General features: G+C 41.9%; 1 protein-coding gene across 2 annotated transcripts; it reads left to right on the top strand.

Annotated features, from left to right (window-relative positions):
• The first annotated feature begins 1,979 nt into the window (after positions 1-1,979).
• On the top strand, positions 1,980-25,635 carry sh2b2 (SH2B adaptor protein 2). 2 transcript variants are annotated; one of them, XM_087795440.1, is made up of 9 exons: positions 1,980-2,139; positions 9,311-10,235; positions 15,792-15,893; positions 16,044-16,135; positions 16,384-16,484; positions 16,545-16,700; positions 16,767-16,963; positions 17,869-18,043; positions 21,319-25,635. In XM_087795440.1, exons 2-9 carry the CDS (start codon positions 9,342-9,344, stop codon positions 21,642-21,644), a joined length of 2,043 nt encoding a protein of 680 aa, XP_087651566.1. In that variant the 5' UTR covers positions 1,980-2,139; positions 9,311-9,341; the 3' UTR covers positions 21,645-25,635. The 2 variants fall into 2 exon arrangements, with proteins under 2 accessions (XP_087651566.1, XP_087651565.1); XM_087795439.1 differs by having other exon boundaries at positions 16,545-16,963.
• The last annotated feature ends 236 nt before the right edge of the window (positions 25,636-25,871 follow it).

Here is a 25,871-nt window from a genome sequence, read left to right as displayed (position 1 = left end):
ACGTTAATGGTTTCTCTTCATGACCACTCCACCTGTGACGCCACTTGTAACGACAGCGACGTGAAAGATCCTCCAACAGGTGTTTTCCCCACGAGGGTCGACCTCTGCTCTCCGTGATCTTGTTTGGACGCCCGAGCTCGCCGGGTAATCGTGGCGTGGATCAGTCAGAACCTCTTAGCGGCCCAGTTCTGACAAAGACCTGCTCGCTAAGACAGGTGAGACGACCGACCATGAGCCGATCATCTCCCGCCACCAGCTGTCGCCCCCACGGAACATCCGGTTATTGTTTGAGCCCCCGGGACCCGCGAGCAAAAGCCCCCCCGACTCAATCCTGTCAGCGTGGATTAGCCAGTGTCGCCGCACGACTCTCACCAGTAAACACCAACAAACGCTCCACTGGGTTCACCTGGAGGTCACGTGTCTTGTTGACGCTCACGCCTGCTTCACGCCTGCTTCACGCCTGCTTCACGCCTTTAATGTTGGTTCATACTTTTGTAGGCCTCTTGAAATAAAACTAAAACAGTGATGTAGAAATGTTAACAAACAACTATTTTATTTAGTATTTTTCTAATTATTCTTTGCTAGTTTGTCTCTAAACATGAACTCTTAAAATTACTTTTGTTGAATTAATTAAACTATCTTTTTTTAAAATAGGACCTTCTTTTCACTTTGTCGTATCTGGTAATTGAAAGTAAATATTATATATATACTGTATATATAAAAACTGTTTATTTCTATTATTTAAATATATTTACTTAAAGTTGAATTTCTTTTCATGGATCTTTTTTTACCCTTAATAAATTGAAGATGCTTTTATTTTATTCCTAATTGAACTTATATTATTTATAAAGACGATCAACATTAAATTGAATATTAATAGTACAATTTATACACACTTGCTTCTCTCCTTGTCTTCTAATGCTTAATGATTGTTGTATATATATATATATATCATTGATTTTATATATAGATATTATTTTATTACGTTTTTATTATGTTTATTTTTTAGTTCTTATTATTTATTGTAATTTATTAGCATTATTGTTATACTAACATAATTCCCTTCAATGTTCGTCAAGAATGAAGCACATAATCCTTCTCCAAAGATGATTATTGCCACCAGTGTGGCAACAATAAAAGGGCGTGGCTCCTCACAGCAGTCATTGGTGACAGTCGAAGCACAGCAGAGGAAGCGGAGGTCAGTGCAGTCAAGACCACACAGGTGTCGCCGGCTTCCGCGCGTCGCTTCCTTCAAAATAAAACCACGGGGGAGGCGAGCGTTTTAATGTGTGATAAATGAGCTCGAGATAAGATGAATTATTATTAAAATATGATCCGTCATTATAGATAAAATCAAAAGAAATATAAAACAGAAAAGAAAAATGTTTTGATATTAGATTCAGAGGATTTTAAGTTCAATAACATTACATTTTTCCTAATAAATTATTCTTATTTAACCCTTTGAACCTGTTTGAGTATTTATTTATTTTTAATTATGATTATTACTTTCATTATTTGGCAAACCAAACCTACAGATGTTCTTTAAATTAATAACAAACACTATAAGAATCTTCTTTACGTTTTCTGTTACGCCGAACTTTATTTTTTAAAAGAAAGTATTTTTAATTTCTTAATTTTGTTAGTACTATTCCTGCCATAACATTTGGTTTATTTAAAAAGGGGGAAATAAAATAAAACGTCTATTACAGACGTGTTTTACATGTATTCATACATGCCTTAAAAATAGTTTTATTAATTTTAAGCATGTAATAATCATTTTATATTTGTACTCGACTTTAATATGATGAAGGTTCTGATAATACTAACTTACTGGACGTCGACCAAACAGTAGCGACATAAACTAGTGAAACCTGACGAACACATTACTTTGAAGGGTCTACGCGGAAGTAGCGGACGGCGTGCGTGCCGCCATCTTGTCGGAGGTCGGTGTCCAGAGCGGTGAGAAGGTGCAGCAGCAGAGAGACGCGCGCAGAGATGGAGGAGGTGCAGGCCGAGCGCGCGCTCATGTAGACCGGGGGGGGAGGAGGACACACGCGCGGGGGAGGAGAACCAGGAGCGAGTCTCGCTGAAGAACCTTTCGGAACCAGCGGAGAGACATGGAAGCAGCAGCGCATTGAGGTGAGACACGCTTCGATCATCTGAGGAGGAAGATGAAGATGAGGAGGAGACATCGTGATGGTTCTGGAGGACAACAAACCTGCTGGTGATGAAGAGTCATCTCGCTACAGATCCAGGTTCTGACGCGGACGGGGCTCAGGGTGGAGGCTGCGCATCTGATAATCCACCGAACAGCCGTTTTTTAAACCTGGCTCAAGGGTCTGGTCTAGGCCCTGGTCCAAAGTCAGTCTCCAGAACCTCCATTCATCTCCTCCACCTGCAGCAGAACCTGTCATTCATGCAGGAGAGGGTTCTCATTCATAAAGTCCAGTGTGGATCTGCTGCAGGGCTCCACGAGGAGGTCCTGGTGTCGCTTGATCCAGAATAACTTCTGGTCTTGTGGCTTCAGCAGGAACCTTGAGGCTCGGTTCTTCTGGAGATATTGTGGAAGCAGTTTGAGATGATGGTTCAAGTGGGTCTGTAGAGCTTTAGTTGACTGAAGTACTGAGTTTACTGAAGGTGTTGTGATGATCTCAGGGTCTCCTCACCGTCGATGGCACATGATGTGGTCAGTGGCAACCTTCAGGATCAGGCGTGACGTAGCTTTAAACACTCATGGTCTCCAGGGGGTCAAGTGGACCAGGAAAACTGCTTCCTCTTGTAATGTCACTATTTAATAATAGGTTTCTCTCATTTAGATTCTAATAATTCTGATATAAAATGAGTTAAAGTGTAACAAGGATGTACGTCTCACATATGATACTCATTTATTTGACTTTCACTTTTCATTACACTTGAAAATAAATGTGTTGCAGGGTCGTAAAGTTAAGATTGAGACGCATCGCAAGTACCGAAGAGAGGAAGTTATGATTTATTATTGTGTTTGGGTACTTGTCTGCTTGAGACCTTGGCTCCTGAAAGGGTTTGAGTGAAAAAAAATAGCAGGATAAGTCAGACTTTTATCTTAAAATTAATAAAATGTTCTGCTAAAATGGGTTCGAATTATGGTTGAAAGAAGTGAATTATGAATTTTTTAAAAATTAAAAAAGAACCAAACATAAAAGTTTTGATAGGATAACCCAGATATAATAACCTGGTTATTAACATCATTACCAGTAATCCTGTGGTAACTAGAACACTGTAGTATATAGAGCTAGTGTAGCATCTACAGTGAGTGACAGCTCTGATCCTGATCATGGTTTTTCTCAATTTCCTCATCTGTCAATCATCTGCACAAGTTGCAGACAACGATGTACTTTGAAACGATGTTGACGTTCACCATATGAAGCTCATATCATTGCGCTAATGGCTACAGTGCAAACTGAGCCTGGTTGACAAGAGATGGTCGTTACATTACATGTATGGACATGCTAGTTAGCATAAATTATGTTAAACTGATAGTTCAAATATCATTCATTTTCTACTCTCCCTCATGTCGACTCAGGGTTGGGATTATTTTCAGAGTAAACTTTAACATTTTAGAGTTAAAACTGATGCTCAGTTTTTTCATCTTCGTCCAAAAGAAACACTTAAAAACATCCAAATACTGCTCGTCCGTGACGTCCATCTTGTATTGAAGCCTCGACCTGAGACATCGTCAGTAAATGATGAAACAAGTCCGTTTGTTAAACTTGTTTTTAGCAAAAGCTGCTTGACATGCTAACTGTGTAGCATTTGTTTTCCACCTCAATTTCTTCAGAGGCCACTTTATATACTGGAGATGTTGTCGGGTCCAGCAAAATGAACCAACAACCTTTTAAATAATGATATATATATATATATATATATATATATATACAGTATATATATAATATTGACTTTCTATTTAGCAGACACGACAATCTGAAAAGAAGGTACTATTTAAAAACAATTTAGTTTAATTAATTCAACAAAAATAACTCTAATAGTTCATGTTTAGAGTCAAACTAGCAAAGAATCATTAGAAAAATACAAAATAAAATAGTTGTTTGTTAACATTTCTACATCAGTTTTGCAGTTTTAATGAGGGCCACATAAATGTATCCATACAGTTAAAGGGCCACAGTGTAGACGACAATGCTAGACTTATGTGAATTAACCTTTACTAACCTGTTACTTATCCAAGTGTCTTAATGGTCTGACTAATACGTTTACGTCTGTAAAATTTCTGTCTGACCTAATAAAGTGGCGACGCTGCAGAACTAGCATCCAGAGATAGTGAGAAACTAATATATTTCCTGATAATAAACCAAATACGAGTTATAAATATATAGTTCCACTACGTTAAAGTCCCATCTATTTGGCTCGCTGCCACCCGCCCGGGTCCACTGTAGCGCTCGGCTCGTGGTCATCTGTGAAATTAGTTAGACCTGGTGGGTGCGAGGCAGGAAATGGAAGTCGTCGCTGGAATGCTGCATCACCCACGCGCTCCATCCTTTATCGCTGGCTGCCATATGGACGCCGCGCGTTTACGTTAGCGTCGCGTGTCTGAGCCGCGGCGGTGCAGCGTCTGCTCGCTGACGTCTGTGTTCTCCTGTCGTGGTGAACCGGGGCTGGTCACACGGGCGGGGTCAAAGGTCGGCCACATGGCGGGGGGAGTCACTGGTGATTACCTTGACTTTAGTCGTTTCTCCTCTTTGATCCTCCATCTTCTGTCGTCCTTCTTTATCCTGCGACTCACTCTCTGGAGTTCCACTTCCTGTAGTTAGAGAGACTCTTTCACAAAGGTGGGGTAGGTGCTCTTTAAAATATTGTGATTCTAATTCAAGTGGATAGCACAGAGAAAGGTGGGGGGGACTGGTTGACTAATCATTTCGTGTGCGTTAGAACATTTAATAAATCAGGGGAAAAAAGGAATTTGAAGGCATATAGTAAAAAGAAGTTAAAATAATACTATAACACTGGTCATTTAGAAATGTTTAGATTGGTTTCCATGGATACTATTACTAGTTCAACCCGACTTATATTTTCCTAAAGATCTTTGTTTAATACTTTTTGTTGTGCTATTATACGATGTTTTTAAATAAATTGTACTTCATATAAAATAATAATAATTTAAATTTATGAAATTAAAATGAGTTAATTAAAATTGAGTTAAATTATGGCATAATCAGAATCAGAAACTTTTATTGCCGGTGTTGTGAAAACATTTTCTTGTGATGGCAAAAAACTTTTGATGTATTTTATTTTAAATGTTAAAATATGTGAAATATGCAACGTTTTTTAGAATCTTAAAATAAAGTTAATTAAATTAAAATGATAAAATCTTAGCTTATTGTCCTATTATTTATATTGTAACTTAAATTTTCCCAACATATAAATTCTTTATTTGTCCCTTATATAATTGCCCACCTCTTCTTTAAGATGTTATCAAACATCTCCTGCATAAATAAATCAACCGCGGGCCACTTCAAATGAATTGGCGAATTGGATTTGGCCCCCAGAGGGATTAATAAAGTCAATCTAATCCAATCTTTATATCTAAATTAACATGGTGACATAACTAAATTAGATTCTTATTTTTCAACTTTTATTTATTACAATTACAACAAGTTTTATCGGAAATATTTTTTAATTTTATGATGTATTTGTCTTGTTTATTTCCGCTGAAATCCATGACTTTAATAATCGAATATCTCAATAAATAAAATAAAAAATGTCTGCATAATGTCAGATGAATTATTAGCAGCTTTAAGAGGATTAGTAGCTGAGGATGTTTTGGGGGCGAGAGACTGTGTTGCAGCTAATCTTAGAAAAAACATGGGTGCTGGACTCTCCCCCCCTCCAGGGGAGTATGGGGGAGACACATGGGGGGAGAGAAATCCAAGTGAATCTTGTGACTGCAGACATATGTTCACGACGAGAGGTTCTCCACGTGAATACTTCCAGTGACGATGTGTTTAGCAGGTTCCCCTCAGTCTATGGTTACACACTGATCCCCCAAGCATCTGACGGAGATATCAGCCCAGCTCCCCGGGGGTGTGGGGACGAGCAGAGGGTGGGTTAGTTGACACAGAAACAGGAAGTGATGGAGGTGGAGATTGAAGCAGGAGTAGTGGGGATGATGCCTCTCCACCTCCTCTGGTCCGCCTCCACCCACTCACGGGATTGTTTTAGCAGCTGGACCCGCGAGTCCCTCCTCCGCCCCCCCACACCTCCTCACTCGCACCTCCTCACTCGTGTTGCTGTCCCTGTCAATCATCCTCCGCTTCCTATCCGGCCGGTTGAGAGTGTCGGTTGCTGATCCTTAAAAAACGGTCGTCCACTTCCTCCTCCTGCGTCTTGAGTTTCATGCTGACTCGGTCAGCGAGTGTGTGTGTGTGTGTGTGTGTGTCTGTGTGTGTGTGTGTGTGTGTGTGTGTGTGTGTGTGTGTCCGTCTGTGAAGTACATCCTCATCTCGCAGAAGGTCAAGAGTTTCAGAAATTGCGCGTCAGTGCGTTGATTTCCTGCTGAACGAGAGGAAAGTTTTAAAATAGATGTGCAGGTATTGACCAAAACTCTTGAAGGGAAGTGAATGAAGGACGGATTTTTGAATGAAAGTCGGCGAAGTCCACCGTCACAGGTTACATCTGTGTAAATAACAACTGGAGCTGTTGCAGTACATAATGGCGTACATAATAGACCTGCTTTTATGTTATTTCACCTTGTATTAATTTAAGTAAATATCACCAGGTGATCTGGAACTAAAGTCAACAGCTGACCGTGTTGAACTCCGGGGTCGTGTCCTGACAAAGGTCACAGAAACATGCGGCTAAACTTAGCTTTCATGAACTTCTAGGAAGCATCTGTTAGATGATCTAGTGGAGCTGCTGAAGGCGCCCCCTAGTGTTACACAGATTTAAATATTATTATTGCTGTTTTCATCCACAAATCTGGAGGTAGAATCTGTGCCATGTAAGCTAGTTGTTAGCTGGTGCTAGCTAGCGCTGATTTACTGAAATGATGACAAAAATTGAAGAAAACCTGGTCTGGTAACTTTCTAGTTTCCCTAAATGTAAACAGTTGGGTCTAAGTTGGTTAACCACAAGCTCTTTTCTTACATTTAATCAAACATCAGTGAGTAAACTAGTTTAGTAGTGAATACAAGGTAATAGAAACACCCATCTGCAGAAAAGCGTTAACTAAAGCTAGCACCAGCTAATAAACAAAAACAAAGCTAGCCCAAAATGTGCAGTTATTTAATCTATTTGGATTTAAACTTCTTTAAGGATTTGGACACTTTTATTTTAATGCAGCACAGGCTTTTTAAAGATTGATTTTAATATCCATTCTGATATTTTAGTTGTTTTCCAACGGTATTTGTTTCCTATGGTATTTAAAAAAAAAGGTCAGCATTTCAAAACTCCCACAATGCACTACAATAGTTTGAATAGTATTTCAATTAAACTATTAAAATATAATGTATATTTTTAAATAAAAATGGTCACTTTCAGACATTTTGAAAATGTTATTTCCTTGTTTTGAGATTATGTTTATGTTAGTTTTTTCTCGTATTGTTATGTCATATTTTATTTAAAGATAATGTCCCAAATGATCATTTTGCTTGGTGAAATATAATGTTTTAGTGTGTTTTATTTTGAACAAATGTCTAACAATCATCAATGCAATGTGATAAGAGGAGGTAGAAGCAGAAGCATATGCTATGCTAGCTAGCACAACTGGTGCTACTTACATCAACAAGTATCGAAATTATTTTTCCAAACGTTTTTTTCAGGATTTGCTAAAAAGGAAGAAAAAAAATCAAACGCCAGTACTTCACCTTAACCTGAAAGGTAGAGAAATCTGTCCGATGGTGTTTAACTTTCCGAACTTTCAGAGGAAACAACAACCTGCTCATTCATATCCTTTAACCAAAACAACATGCATCCAATCAAAACAGCCCAAAATGAAAAGCCATGACCACCCAGCTCCGCTCATGAGCCCTGTTTTCGTTTAAAAATCCCCGGAGACGAAGATAAAGAGCAAACATTTCCCCTTCCATGTCTAATAGTCTGTAATCTCTTCTACCTCTCAAGTTGCCTAATCACGTCGAAGGTTTTCTCTGCGACTCCTTCAAAGGACGCAGGATTGTGCGCGACCTCACTTCCTCTTCCTCGACTCCACCGATGGAGTAGATTTGGAGGCTGTGGCGGTTAATCCTCAACGAAACCCTTATGAAAATGAACCGCTTTAATCAGAAAATCCAGAAAAATGTCGTCGCTCATGAGCAGGAGGAAGTGCTGCTTCTGACGGTATCAAGCTTGATGAGCAAGAGTTACGCTGACCAGAGAAATGACAAGATGGAGGTCAGAGTTAAGTTCAAAGTCACCATTAACGAAATCTGTGTCGGACACATCAAGATGGGTCGTGACTCCTCTCGTCCGGCTGACCACTGTTAACACAGATGTAGTCTGATGACCAGTGCTGAGTCACACAGATGTCTTTGGGAGTAGACTTGCGACCTTTTCTTATCTACAATCTATCTAACCATTTAGCCATTACTGTTGCGAAAAAGAATGCTTCAGTCATGGCTACATCTACATAAAGTACCGAACACTGATGTTAATCACCTTAGCATCCCACTTCTGACACCATGTGTGTACCAGCTGTCTATCCCTGGTGGGGAAGGGTTGTTTTGCGCAGCAACCAACAACGCCTGGTGGGTTTTTTGGGCCTGATATATAAAGCAAAGATTGCCATCTAGTGGCCTTTAAAAAGGGAACCGTTGTATCATGAAGCCTCGTCAACCCATCGCTAGTAAATATGGTTGAATGATATAAGCTTAAACGAAAAGGTGGGCTATGACTGAGGGCTCGCTGCTCCGACTCCAGAAGTGTTTATTTCTCTGAACAAGACCCTTAACCCTGGCTGTCAGATGGAACTCTGCGTCGCAGCCTCCTGCCATCAGTGGTGCGAAGCCCTGTATAAATATCAACCCATTACTTTACGTTTTCTTGCACTAACAACCTGACCAGTGTTGGGAATTTGTTGGAAAACAAACACTCACACATGTGTGCAATTGTCAAGGCAGCAATTACCATAACACGCATTCTTGTGTGTCGGCGTCCCCCCTGTTCAGGAAACGGACAATCAAACTGGGAGTCATAGAACGGGACAACACAATACTGGCCAAAGATTTCTCTTGATGATTGTCTGAAAATAGATTTTCCGTTTAACATTTCTTTGTTGTGTCAAGTGCGACCTGACTCATCCTGCTCTTGTGTTTTTTCTCAGCCTCTCCTCGGTGGGTTGGCATGGCCCAGTGATGAACGGAGCTGTGCTGCCCGGTAGCCCGGAGCTCTCCTCGTGCCCACTGCCCGACTGGCGAGAGTTCTGCGAGCTCCACGCTCGCGCTTCGGCCGCCGACTTCGCAGACAAGTTCCAGCGTTTCCTGTCGGAGAATCCTTGCTACGACTCGCCTGGTGCCGACGCGAGCTTCTCCCAACACTTTGCCCAACACTTCCTGGAGTGTTTTTCCGCTGCGTTGACCCAAGCCCGGGAGAACCAGGCGTCCTCTCCTGGGGAGGACGGCGTTAATTTGGCACCAAAGTACAGTATCGTTCCCTTCCTTGGGATCCAGGGCTGCCCTTTGTCGTACGGACAAGAACTTTACCAGAGACGTAAAGACGCTGGGGCGTCCAGCGAATCCCTAGACAGCATGGACAGTGGAGGTGGAGGTCTAGAACCCGGCAGCGGGACCACGACTGCCTCCAGATGTTCTCAGCCGACCCACAAGGTGTCCGCCCTGGGGCACTCCCGCAGCTCAGAGGACGTTTCCGTAAGCCATCCGAAAGCTCGCTTCAAGAAGGGCTTCTCCCTGAGGAACATGAGTCTGTGCGTGGTGGACGGCGTGAAGGAGATGTGGCATAGACGGGCTTCCCCGGAACCGGATGCTCCCCGGAAGGTGAACGGGGCGGCGGCGCCGGAGGCAGCGGGTAGCGAGAGGTGGTCGCAGAAGCTTCGACTCCCGAGGCCGTCGCAGGGCCACAAGGCGGAGCTGCTGGAGATCCAGAGGGAGGGCGCCCTGCGCTACATGGTGGCCGACGACACGAACTGTATGGGAGCCGCTCAGTGGCAGAAGTGTCGTCTGTTGCTGCGCAAGACCAAGAGGGAGGAAGGCGGAGACAGATTCCTGCTGGAGTTCTACGTCCCACCAAAGGTACAAACACACACTGTGGTGACATTACCCAACAGCTACTGATCAGGGTTTCCAGGTCCTAGGACCTTAAAAAGTGAGTACATTTGCTGCCGTCTTCGATCAATTGGAGGTGGTTCAGGGTGAGGCGGCGTATGGGACAGGGTGAGGAAAGTCGGAGCTAGATGGTCATGATGGCAGTTATGCTCCCAAATGTTACAGGTAAACACATTAGCTACGTTAGAGTTGGCGCCTTCCATCTTAGCAAAAGATTACCTTTATCACAATTATGAAGGTTAATAATGCTAGTAAATAAACACTTTACATTTAAGCTTATGGACCGAACTGAAACGACCTGAATACTCAACTTAATCACGTTTTTGGATGCCGTCTGTCAGCGGCTGGTTCTGGTCACTCGAGCGCTCAAATCCGTCTCGTGCTCACGATGTGTGAGATATTGAAGTCATTCAAGCTTTAACTCTGAACACATGGTTGATAATTAACCCAGATTTAAGTCGGCGGTTTATTTTTATGATCTCAAGAAAAAAAGAACCTTTTTGCCCCAAATTATACGTTGTTACTTTAAAACTGCAGTTAAGAGGTTCACCTGACATCCTAGCTAGTAGCTACTGACCACGGCAGCTGGTGTCAGTATGAAGCTGGTGTTTGGCTTTAAAAGAGGAAGGAGTTTTAAGCAAGTTTTACAAGGATTAGATTCGCGTAAGAATGGTCTCTTAATAAAGCGTGGGAAAGTGGACGGACGTCGCTTTCTCTGACAGTGGCGTCATTATTGTCCGAGTTCTCGCTGCAGGGATGTTCGTCTCCACAGCCGTTGTCACACATCAATCTGCTGTGTGTGGCAGTGGCTGTGCATCTGCATCTTGACACCGCAACACGACACACTTCCTGTTTCTGGAGGATCCTATTTCAGTGGAAACAGGAATCAATGAATTGCTATTTAACATATTTACTGAGGTTTCCTGTTTGTTCTTCTGCAGTCAGCATGTAGAGAAGCAGCTACGCAGCAAAGGTTGAATTAAAGTTTAAATAAAAAACAAAAGGCCACATGATGATAATCGATCTGCAGAGCGTTAGCTAGCAACAGACATTACATGTTTTTGATTGTTATAAAAAATATAAGGGATACATTTAACATGATAATTTAATATTATATTATTATTATTAACAAAATGGAGATTTATTGAACATTCTATAACTGCTCTATCAGGAAACAGTTTAAACACAATGTGAACTCTTTTGATATTGAAGGCTAATTTTAGCATTTCTTAGATTCATCTCATCAACAATACTGTTTTTTCAAACAATCGTTCCTTTCAATCTTGTTTTTTCATGTTGAATATTAAAGATGACTTGTGGACATTTATAATCCCTGAAGCTGAAGTCTTGGTTGGTCATGATATCGACATGGTAGGATCAGTTTTTGAGCGAGTATCAACTATTGTTTGTTAAACTCAAGGGGGCTGCCTGGGCAGCAAATCCAGCCAATTGTTATTGTTTTTAATACTTTAGTTTGCTTAAAATCAAAATTTGATATTCAATTGAAGTGAACCCGAATCATGGTAATTTTCATGACCCACGAAGGTGAAGTCCAACATTGTTTTTAGCTTAAGAGTGACTGAAATTCATCTGGAAAAAACTAATGCAAGCTATTTTTTAAAATCAGATGTACTAAGTGCTTTAATCCTCCGTGGCTTCCATAAATAATATATGTATAAATACATATATAGGGGTGGAGGTCGTTCACCTTGACCCGAAGACAACACAAGGGATACCACAAACCCATTTGTTTTCAGGCTTATAAGCCAAACATTTATATTTCTAAACGGAGCACATTAAGGGATTTAAGACCATTAGATATTCATAACACCAGTATTAATAATACTACTGTACAACTAGTGATGTGTTGATGAAGCTTCATGAAACAGTTGATGAGGTACCACTAAATGTCACTCTCTGCTTTATAATATTTGACTCTGATCTACTTATTCAGTGAAACCTGTCACCTGGAGTGACATCTAGTGGTCTTTAAAAATGAAGACACTGTATCATGATACCTCATCAGCTGTTTCATGAAGCCTCATCCGCTCATCAATAACTACTACTACTGCTGTTATTGCTACTACTAATATTAATAATAAACTAATAAATAAATAATAAACAACAACAATAATACTTAATAATAGTATTAATAATAGTTACATTATACATTATTATTGTCAAATTACAGTTTTTAAAACATAAATACAAAAACAAAATCATGTGTCTACAGATCAGGACTCATTTTAATCTGTCTATAGGTTCAGGGAAAATAAGCTGTTGACTATACTTAAGAAAATCAGGATTGATATTATTTGTATACTTTTATTTATCTTAAAGTGTGGGCCACTTTAAATGACGTGGCAGACTGGAGTTGACCCCTGAGCCTTGAGTAAACACTAGCTATAAAAACCACCTCAAATCGTAATAAAAGTAAAAGTTTCTTTGCATGAAGACAAACGTGTAAAAAAAAGATCAGCATCTGAAGGAGAGAGGCTGGTTGCGGCTGCAGGGGTGGAGGAGGCGTCTGGACTGTGCTTGACATCCGATCCTCAGGGAGTCTCAGTGGGTGTGGACGACTGCCAGTGGGTACATCAGATCAGGAGTTGCTGTAGACGGATGAGCTGATAAGCTCCTGCAGGACCGTCCGTCCCTCACATGCAGAAATTAATTCCCGACGTCTCTGACACACTGTCAAGATTATCGTCTCAGCAGAGTCTCTGTGATCACGTTTTCCTTTTTTGGGTTTGTTACAGTCCGAATGTTGAGGAATGCAGAATGAGAGAGTCATTTCTCTTCCCGAATTAATGAAAATGTCTTCTTCTGCCTGATGTGGGACGCTCCACAGTAACTACATCAAAGCTGGAATAACTAATAAAAACTAAATCGCTGAATTCACATCATATTTGTCCAAAACATCACTCGAGGGAGGAGCTGTTAGTGTAAATCAAGCTCCTCTCTATTCTTTTGTGTGAAAATATTGATGGTTATTTGATCAAAACACACATTTCACTAGTTCTGTTGGACCACACACTGAGCCCAACGTTGTGTTGCCTTCATCGACTGCGACAAAACTTCATCAGAGTTAATGAATCCTCCGACTGGCTGCTGCACGTCTCCCCTCAATTACCCGACAGCGAGGGGGCAATTTTGAGGTTAACTAGAAGTTGGGTGCAGTCACTCCTGATGAAAATAGCGGGTGCTTGAAACAGGACCGCTCATTTAGAGCTAAAAGTGGCTTTTTTTAAAAGAGTTAAATAGACAGTTTGCGCTTCTTAACAGTCGCCTCTTTAAGGACAGGATGTATAGAAGTTATTTTAGATTTGTGCTGCTGCTGTTTGAAGGTGATCAAACTACCGCCCAGGAAGATGAGATGAAGGTGGATTTGAAGTTCATCTCTTTGGTTTCCGGAGCTCGAGTCATGCTTCATAGTTTAGTTTCTACTATACGATTGAATTGGTTTTAGTTTAGACTTTTTAGTATTAAGTGAACTTGAAGGTGCTAAACTAACTAGTTTGTGAATGTTAACAAAAAAGTGAAAATTCTGTAGATAATATCAATACACTTAATGTGAGATTACTTTTCCACGATACGGTATCAATATTCAACATCACTATATCATTTATTGAGTTATTTATTGTTGCTCTCAAATCATATTTGAGCTGTTTGAACATAGCTTGGGCTTGTGGTTTACATCCCCATAAAGTGTGTATAAAATAAATCAAATTTTATATTTACAATTTACATTCAAATATTCACTGCGTTTCTTTGATTTTGTGTTTCAATAAATCCTCCTCAGCTAAAGGAATAATGGAATCCTGTGAGATCACGGCGATGACTGCTACTGTCAAGTACTCGGGCAATACTACAAATACATCCTTGTTACTAGTATTGCAATACATTGTTATATATCGTATCTTTGTCCCTGTATCATGATCTTGCCTTTACACAACCCTATTATCCTCTCATCCTCAGTCATATCTGGGATTTCATTGTTCCTCTAGCTGCGGAGGATGTAATGACTGCAATCTAGTGGCTGGATGTTTAATTGCAACACAAAAATGAACAAAGGCCTTAAAAATTGCATGTTAATTGTCAATAAAAAAAAAACGAATTATTTTATTTTAAACACACTTTATTGAACTGTCAACCATAACCATAAAATTAAAAAAAAACAAAATGAATTAATTAATATTATTTATTCATTTTTAATCGATACAGTGTTGTTGAAAATTAATACAGGATTTTTGATTTTTTTTGTTGTTGTGATATATCTTCGGATCAATATTTTCCAACACCCACTAGAGGAAAAATTCGCCTTTAAAGCTGATATCTTGGATTCAAAACAAATGGAAGCAGTAACGAATTCTTCAACAATACAAATATATTATTGTTCCGTTGTACAGCATCATTATATATTGTATTGTTGCTTCGGTATTGTGATGCGTATTTGCCAATACACACCCCTAATGGACCAGTTTAAATGTGGAACTCATTTTTCTAGTACCATCTACTGTTGATTTTTGTACCACATGACAAATGTTTTGACGTATAAAGAGGCAAAGGTGAAGGTATGAGAGAATATATTTCAAACTCTAATAGTACGACAGAAATGAATTAAGATTTATAATTAAATGATGGAATCTAATCTGTAAAAAAAATGCTGTATGTACGGGAACATAACTGCGACCGAGTGGTTGAAGATCACTGCTGTAGAGACGAGCTGTTCTTCCCTTTTCGACCTCACAGGACTTAAAATATTAAACAGCTTCAAAGAACCTCATGTCTTACGCAGACGTTTAGTTCAGCCTCGAGTTTATCAGTCCCTCCGTGACTTTGATCTGCCCACCAAATTACAGCCTAATCAGATTTGTGGTGATCCTTGCAAACAAACAAGCCGACACATTAAAGATGCAACACAAACTTCACAAGATTTTTACTGAACAGTAAAAATTAATTTAATAGATTATTTTTTTAATTCGTTTTTTATGTTTACTGTGTCTTTTTTGCATCCTGTTATAAATGTAAATGTATCACAGTAAACTGTAGTCGGTAACAACAAAACTCCTTTTCATTGCTCACTCTGTTACAAACAGATTCTTTATATGAATAAAAACAAGATTTTAACACAACCACCGAACTTAATGGGAGGTTCCAATTACCGCAAAACACCTTACTTATGGTGGCAGAAATAGTGAACTCCCATGAGGCCTTTCTACACACTGCTCTTTTCATTTAATGACAGCTTATTGGTCCCTACAATACTGTATTAAAATTGTACGTCTGTGTTGTCAGAGGTTATCGTCAGCTTGGTTGGCCTGGCTGCAAAGCATTATTTTGCCCAAATAAATGCTGTTAAATAAATGTTAATTAAACAAGTGAAAAAGGGAAACGGTCACAACTTTAAGGTTTTCCTTAAATGTTGGAGGTTTCAGAACTAACCCCCGGAATAATCCAGGGACCTCTGTACAGTTAAAAAGCTCGATGTATTTATGAAGATCTGAGTTTCATTTGTTTTTTCAGTCTTCAAAGCCGAAGGTGAGCATCCCTCTGTCGGCCATCGTGGAGGTCCGGACCACGATGCCTCTGGAGATGCCGGACAAAGACAACACGTTTGTGTTGAAGGTATTAAATGTCATCGAGAAAGTCTCACCCTTAGCTTTGGCCCAGTTTAAAGAGTTTTCTGTTTAAGTGGAAAAAAATGCATCTGTGGAAGTCATCTGGACCCTCCTGTGGTCCTCAGTGTGTGACTGCTGTGTTTGTGCGCTTTCGCAGGTGGAGAACGGGGGCGAGTACATCCTGGAAACCATCGACTCGCTGCAGAAAAACTCCTGGGTTGCCGACATCCAGGACTGCATTGACCCGGGGTAAAGCTGCAGATAAATATTTGCTGTGGGTGGATGATGGAGAGGACGGGGGGGGGAGGACGGGGGGACGGGTGGAGGTCATTAATCATCCAATTAGCCAATTTTCTGACAGCTTTGCTTAAAACTAACATCGGTAAACACACATTCCTGGCTCTCCGCACAGGAAGTAAACACATTTGTGTCAGTGTTTTTCGGATGTGGAGGTGTGTTTGTTTGCTTCCGCTGAGCTTCCCACTCGTGTGTTGCAGGGACAGCGGGGACGACATCGAGCTGGCGTCGTGTCCTCACGGCCAGGCGTCCAAAGACTGCTCCATGGTGGCGTCCTGCAGCTGCGAGCTGCTGTCAGAAGGTGAGCACCGGACTCTTCGCCACCAGCCGTCGTGGTTGCTAGACGTGTGTGTGTGTTTAGGTGTGTACCGTGCGCCCGAGAGGCCCGTCCCGGCGGAGCCGTATAGCGCCCCCTCAGTGCGATGCAGGGAACCCCCCTTCACCCAGCACCCGTCCCACATGCCCTTAGAGCGCTTCCTCCAGTCGCCCGAGGCGCAGGGCAGCAACGGCGCAGCAGGTAACCCTGCTGGGAATCTCATCTTTGTGCGACACATCAGCTACAAGTGTGCGCTTGTGTGCTCAGGTGAGAGCATGAAGGAGCCGGAGGGGGACGCCACCTTGACCGGCTACCCCTGGTTTCACGGGACGCTGTCCCGGGTGCGAGCGGCTCAGCTGGTGCTGGCGGGCGGGGCCAGGAGTCACGGACTGTTTGTGATTCGACAGAGTGAGACGCGACCCGGCGAGTACGTTCTCACCTTCAACTTCCAGGGAAAAGCCAAGGTGAGACCACATTGTGATGAGATGAGTTCACTGAGAGGGTGTGAGAGAAAGACACAACAACTTTGTTGAGCTAGAAAGTGGGTTGAAAAATGAATATATTCAAATTATTTATATATTTGAATGTAAATAGTCAGATATACTGTATGCCACAATTTTCTTATAGTTTTATTACAGTGACTTTTTAAGGACAGGTGTCAAACTGATCCAGAAAAGGGCCGAGACGGTGCAGGTTTTGGATCCAACCAGTCAAGCACATTTAGTTGAACCAATCAGGCGTCTGAAGACAGTAATCAACTAATTGTCAGTCAGGTGTTGCTTGTTTAAGCCGACACCTGATTGGTTAACTCATGTGTGCTTGACTGGTTGGAACAAAAACCTGCACCGTCTCGGCCCTTTTCTTTCAAGTCTTAGCAATCCAGCTGAAAAAAACCTGGACATTTCACTATTAAATAGCAGCAACAACAACAATAGCGCTTAAGTAAAAGTTTGTTTGTTTTGTTGTTAGTAAATATTTCAAATGTAAGGTCTCAGTTTTTTTTATTTTTTATCTTAGAGTTATTACCATGTTATAAAGTGTTTTATTTTTCACATTTAACCCAAAACAAAAGTTAAAAGAAATGATGAGTCACTGCAGATTTACAACAGTAAATACAGATAGTTAAATGTACTGTTGTAATCTGTAGCTAAACATTGCTGCCTCATGCTGTGATACGCCACGTTCCCTAAGAGGCCATAATATCAACAGTTATGTCTCTTATGTAACGTGATCTCCTCGCATCACATCCTGTCGGCTCTTCCGCTGCGTCCACAGCGAGATGCCTCTGAGGTCACGCGCTGACCTTTGTCTCCTCGCGTCTGCCTCAAGTGTTCGCTGAGCCGAACTCTCAGCCTCTGCTCTGTTGCAGCATCTGCGTTTGTCCGTGAACGACAACGGCCAGTGCCACGTCCACCACCTGTGGTTCCACACGGTGTCGGACATGCTGAGACACTTCCACGCGCACCCCATCCCGCTGGAGTCCGGGGGCTCGGCCGACATCACGTTACGCTCCTACGTGCAGGTGCAGAGAAGCTGTGCTGCAGGTAAGCTTTGTCTCAAATATGGCAATATTGTCACTGCTTAAGCGCCGCCTAGTGGTGAGGTGGTTAAACACCTAAACAGACTTTTAAATTTTCACTTTTAAGATGGGAAACCTCACAGAGATAGGCAAGTATATAAATAAGAGATGTATTGTAGATGGAGACAAATATAAAAACACAGTCATACATGTACATACAGACACTCACACACACACTAGTAGACACTTGCATGTAGATACACATGGTGACTCACAGACAAAGACAGACACAAAGAGAGAAACAAAAAGAGAGAATAACACACATGTTAAAATAAGGCTGGATAAAAAATGTTGGCTGAGACACATACATGGAGACACACTTAAAGTTACACATACATGGAGACACACACAGATCTAAACATACATGGAGACAGACATAGAGCTACACATACACGAATATACACACATGGAGACACACACAGATCTAAACATACATGGAGACAGACATAGAGCTACACATACACGAATATACACACATGGAGACACACACAGATCTAAAAATACATGGAGACAGACATAGAGCTACACATACACGAATATACACACATGGAGACACACACAGAGCTACACATATATGGAGACACACTTAAAGTTACAAATACATGGAGACACACACAGAGCTACACATACACGAATATACACACATGGAGACACACACAGAGCTACACATATATGGAGACACACTTAAAGTTACAAATACATGGAGACACACACAGAGCTACACATACACGAATATACACACATGGAGACACACACAGATCTAAACATACATGGAGACAGACATAGAGCTACACATACACGAATATACACACATGGAGACACACACAGAGCTACACATATATGGAGACACACTTAAAGTTACACATACATGGAGACACACACAGAGCTACACATACACGAATATACACACATGGAGACACACACAGAGCTACACGTATATGGAGACACACTTAAAGTTACAAATACATGGAGACACACACAGTGCTACACATACAGGTAGACAAACACAGAGCTACACATACACGAATATACACACATGGAGACACACACAGATCTACACATACATGGAGACAGACATAGAGCTACACATACACAAGTATACACACATGGAGACACACACAGAGCTACACATATATGGAGACACACTTAAAGTTACACATACATGGAGACACACACAGAGCTACACATACACAAGTATACACACATGGAGACAAACACAGATCTACACATACATGGAGACACACACAGAGCTACACATACACAAATATAAACACATGGAGATGGAGACACACACAAAGATACACATACATGGATACACATACATGAAACACAAACAAAACTACAGATACAAAGAGACACACACAGACCTACACATACATGGAGACACAAACGATCTACAGATACATGGAGACACACATAGAGACACACATAGAGCTACACACAGAGCTACACATACATGGAGACACACAGAGTTACACATACATAGGGACACACACAGAGCAACACACACATGGAGACACACATAGAGACACACACAGAGCTACACATACATGGAGACACACAGAGTTACACATACATAGGGACACACACAAAGCTACACATACATGGAGACACACACAGAGCTACACATACAGTACATGGAGACACACACAGAGCTACACATACATGGAGACACACACAGAGTTACACATACATAGGGACACACAAAGCTACAAATACATAGAGACACACACAGAGCTACACATACAGTACATGGAGACACACAAAGAGCTACACATACATGGAGACACACAAAGAGCTACACATACATGGAGACACACACAGAGTTACACATACATAGGGACACACACAAAGCTACACATACATGGAGACACACACAGAGTTACACATACATAGGGACACACACAAAGCTACACATACATGGAGACACACACATAGTTACACATACATAGGGACACACACAAAGCTACACATACATGGAGACACACACAGAGCTACACATACATGGAGACACACACATAGTTACACATACACAGAGACACACACAGAGCTACACATACATGGAGACACACAGAGCTACACATACACAGAGACACACACAGAGCTACACATACATGGAGACACACACAGAGCTACACATACATGGAGACACACACATAGTTACACATACACAGAGACACACACAGAGCTACACATACATGGAGACACACAGAGCTACACATACACAGAGACACACACAAAGCTACACATACATGGAGACACACACAGAGCTACACATACATGGAGACACACACATAGTTACACATACACAGAGACACACACAGAGCTACACATACATGGAGACACACAGAGCTACACATACACAGAGACACACACAGAGCTACACATACATGGAGACACACAGAGCTACACATACACAGAGACACACACAGAGCTACACATACACAGAGACACACACAGAGCTACACATACACAGAGACACACACAGAGCTACACATACACAGAGACACACACAGAGCTACACATACATGAACATAGAGTACAACATGCATGTGAGAATAAATCTGAATGCATTATTTTTGGATCATTACCTTGAAAGTACATCAACATGATATATTTGTTTTCAAAGCTCAAGGACAATTATATAAACGACCTGGAACACGTGTAATAACTCATCTAAGCTAACTTGAAGATGAGTTTATCATGAACTCTATAAACTCGTATTCATTTAGTGAAACAATCTCTGGGGATCAGTTGCACTAAACATGTTTTCCTGGGTTGCATTAAAGTTGTGGTTCCTTCATTTTTTGATAAATTCCGGGTGTTGTTTTGTCTCCATTGAAGACGGAGCTTCATGAAGCTTCACGCTCACACCGTCCTTACTCGCTCCTGGCAGCGGATGAATGCCCGCCTGTCCAGAGGAGTGAGGGGGTGATTATGGTGCAGGGGTTTTTACATTCAGGCCGTGAGTCTGGGCCCGGCTCGCCTCGGCGGTCACAAAGAGACCTTCTGTTCCCCTTGAATGCTGGACCTCCACGCCCTCGGTCCGGTCCACACACTCACGTCTTGATTCAGGGTGTAAAAAGACTTTATTGATGCACTGCTCGGGGCGCGTCTTTGGCAGCGAGAAGATCATAAGGAACGTCCAAAACAGAGCAGGACCCACTAGTCTTTAAAGCTCTACCTCGAGTTTCTTGGACGTTCAGTTTTCAAATCCATGAGTTATTTCTTCTTCTGCAGAAGCGATGGTTCCTCCAGTCCTCACCCCGCCAAGAGAAGCAGGCTGCAGGTCGGACCCGGCCCAGCCGGTCCTCCACCCTCCCGGGATCACCACCTCGGCGGCGCCTCCTAACGATGCCACCACGCTCTCCTCCAGCACCTCCTCCTCACCCATCGCCCTCCCCACCCTCTCCCGCAGCGACCCGGGCACCGGCGGGGGGCTCCAGAGCCGGAGCAACAGCTCGGAGCGTCTGCTGGAGGCCTCTAGTGGCGGCACCGAGGACTACCACGACGCCGAAGGGACCCGGCGGGCCCGAGCTGTGGAGAACCAATACTCTTTCTACTGAAGGTGGCCCACAGGTGACCTTTGAGACTTCATCACATCCTCTTGGGGTTTGACGGCTCCTGGTTATTTCCACTTCTTCCGCGGGCGCCTCCTGCGGCGCCGCCGTCACTCGTCGTGCCAATCAACAAAGAAATCAGCGTGTCATCGTCCTCTAGGAAATGAGGTGGCGAAGGTTTGAAGAGCATCTGGCTTTGATTTCCTTCATCTCACCACTTCCTGTACGCCCTCACAGTCCTACAGGGCTGGAGATGTTTGTGAAGCTGCTTTCAGTCGGGTCTGGAGGTCCCGGCGGGGCCCCCCCCCCCCCAAAGTCTCAAACATGAATCCAGAGACAAAGAGACATGTTATCAAGTCGTGGGTCGGAGCAGATTGACACACATCACTTCCTGTTTGAAGTTTCAGCCTTGAAGCTTCTGTTGACCTCTTGACCCGCTTTAAACTACGTTTGAATTTTGTTTTCAGAAGACAGACCCGGTCCAATCAAATCTACCAATTTGACCCATTATACTTTATTCTGTAGTTGAATCCTCTTAAAGATGAACAAAACAACAGAACAACTGTCACACTCGCAAACTATGCTACACACCTAACGAAGAAACACACACATGTGCAGACGAACATAGAAGTAACCACAAAATATGTTCTTAATGCACTGTGTATACCTTTTCAATAATTATCACAAATGTGGAGACACACACACATACATAAAGAAGTGAGATATACATGTAAACACACATTGCAACACACACATATGTGCGGACACATACTAAGAGGTACACATGGTAGATACATGGAGACCAACACAATACAGAGACACACATTTAAACAAACCACGTGGCAAAAAACACGTGAAGACAAGCACAGGGAGTTACACACACAGATACACACACAGGGATACACATACGGGGAGACACACACAGAGATACACATACGTGGAGACACACACACACAGATACACTTATCTGGAGACACACACAGGGAGTTACACACACAGATACACACACAGGGATACACATACGTGGAGACACACACAGGAATACACAAACGTGGAGACGCGCACAAAGATTAACATTCGTGGCCACACACACATAGAAACAATTACATGGAGACACACACAGATACACATATCTAGAGACACACACAATGATACACATTTGTGGAGACACAAAGAAACCCACGTATCTAAAAAACAAGGTTGGATAAATAATCCAAAAACGATGATCACATATAGACACACACACTCGCCTTCAGATCCACATAGAGATATACACACATATCACACACATAGAGATGCTCTTGGTCAGAAATGCACACACAAACAGACATGCACACACACAAGGAAATAAACACAAACATGAGAAGATGGCTAGAAATGTATTTAATGGTTACACACCGACCACAATCACACAAACATTGAGACACACAAAGATCTAAAAGGATGGGTGGTTTTGACACAAATTACCCATACCACACACAGACACACACACACACAACTGCACTCACACATCTAGACCGCTACATTGATCTGGAAGAAAAGAAAAAAGAAACAACTTGAATAATAATTAAACACATAAGTCTGTCCACTTTGATTTAAACATATCAAACTTAAATTTATTAAAAACATCAAGCAGTGTTTAAACTCCCTCTTTTTCTTCTTCTTAAAGTCCTGAGTCATCCCTTTATTTAGGCTGCAGTTGTGGTCGTCGTCCATCTCCTGCACTTTGATGTGGTCATGAAGGCTCACAGACGAATCCATCTTTACGACCCTAAAGAGGGTCGTCAACATCCGGGCGACGACGCCCCGAGAGCTGCCATCACCCGGTAGCTGCTTCCAAAAAAACTTCTACTGAGATTAGCTGACGTTAGGAAAAAAAAGCAGAGAAACCGTTGCTTCAGTTGTCATTTCTCTGCTGGCGTGTTCTAGAGTATTTTTTAAATAAACGATGCTTCAGTAGTGTTTTCGACGGTCCCTCCCTCTGGTGCTGGTTCTGTACTGTAGCTCGTCGATACTGTGTAGACTAGAGTGTGTGTGTCAGTCACACTGATGCCTTGAACATGTTTGACACCCAAGCCAGCGTTTAGCGGAGGGACCGAGGTTGTGTTGTTGTTTCTTGAGAGACAGGTGTGCGAGGTCGAAGATGGCCGTGCTCGAAGGGACGCTTTGTCAAATGTAAACGTCTTTTATATTGACTTGATCTATTAGTACCTGAATAAAGTTGACTTTGTTTAGGTACTAATGTTCACTCGCTGTTTGTCTTGTTCCTCATAAGTATTTATTAGTTATTTATTACTGTTTTAATCAACATATTACTAGTGTAAGAGCTTCAACTAGTGCAGTGCATTATGGAACTTGGAGCCGTGAAAGTGTGTTTTGGCATAGAACTTGTGAGATTATTCATGGCGACACACACACACACACAGGTACACACAAACATGTAGTTTGATGTATTTATACATCATTTATTTATAATGATCACACATGGAGACTCATGTCGCACACATATGGAGATACACATGGCAACACGCACACTCAGATACACATGGTGACACACAGATACACTACATACATAACGACACACACATGGAGGCACACACACCAGAGATACACGTACATGGAGGGACACACACATGGAGACACACACACCAGAGATACACGTACATGGAGGGACACACACACAAGAGATACATGTACATTGAGGGACACACACCAGAGATACACGTACATGGAGGGACACACACCAGAGATACACGTACATGGAGGGACACACACCAGAGATACATGTACATGGAGGGACACACACACAAGAGATACACGTACATGGAGGGACACACACCAGAGATACATGTACATTGAGGGACACACACCAGAGATACACGTACATGGAGGGACACACACTTGGAGACTATCCACGTATGTATAGCAACACATATTGAAATACACTTGGCAACACACACCTCGTTATACATATAGGTCACACTTATGCTAAGACAGACACATGGAGATACACAACAGACATTCACATGAGTGGAGAGACACACACATGGAGACACACAGACATATAGGGAATCACATTCAGATACACCTGGCAACACACACACTGTTACACATTTATGTGACAAATACGTGAAGATAAACACATGGAGGTACACAAACAAGGCATGACCCACACTAGAAGTACATGCATGTGGTGACACACACACATGGAGATGCACCACAGATAAGTAGAGCAACACACACTGTTGGAAATATTTATCACACCTAAGACAGACACACACATATCAGAGATACATGCATGTGGAGACAAACACACACATGCACATATGTGGAGACATCACAAGACACTTAATAGAGAAACACACACATTTGGAAAAAAAAGGCTGAATATATAAAACACATAATGATCACACACGGACACACACATAGAGTCTTGCAACACACATAAGAGACACTCATTCAAAGATTGTTCAGAGATTAAAAAACAAGCTCAGCTTGTGTAGACGCTCTACTCCGAGTCTCAATTTAGTGCCTCGACGGAAGCAACAAACCCTTCTTGTGTTAAGTAATGAAACACAGCCTGTGTTGTCGTATCTTAAGTGAATCTAAAATAAAGTTGCATATTAGATGATGTTTGTATTGAAAATGTTTTTTAAATCTGGATTAAGATTTTCTTCCCTCCGAGCACGGCCACGTGATGAAGGATGTGTGAGTGGACCGAGCAGTTCATTAATGTGCCAATACAATTTTCAGATGTTGTGAACCTTCCCCGAGTCTCATCCGAGTACAACGGACTGATTCTTCAGGGGGGCCCGTGGATCCAAGGGCCCCCCTGACATATCACACTCATCATCCGCCCCTTCTTTTCCTGATCACTCGTTTTTAAGAATCTGGTTTCTGTTGTTCTGAGTTTTGAAGAGTCTGTGCAATTTTGTACAAAGTGATGTTATTGACATACTACTTTATATTTCTGTGAATAAAACGTGAATAAATTATATTTTCTGGTGATAATTGTGACTTAGATGCTAACACTTTAGAACAACGCTGCCCTCTAGTGGTCACCCTTCATATTGAGTAACAGGTCTGACGCCGTTTAATTTCCCCAGGGGCCACGTTTAATAAAGTGCGGTTGTGAGGGGCCACCAAGAAAAAATAAACGAGTACAAAGGAGCAAAAAAGAAAGTAATAAAATCAAGCTTAATATTCTTAAATTATTTTAAATAACTTTAATGA

The sequence above is a fragment of the Callionymus lyra genome, chromosome 7 (assembly GCF_982586985.1).
Source record: "Callionymus lyra chromosome 7, fCalLyr1.hap1.1, whole genome shotgun sequence".
NCBI lineage: Eukaryota > Metazoa > Chordata > Actinopteri > Syngnathiformes > Callionymidae > Callionymus > Callionymus lyra.
The sequence above is the reverse complement of the archived record's forward strand: the minus strand, read 5'-3'. Positions and strand labels throughout refer to the sequence as shown.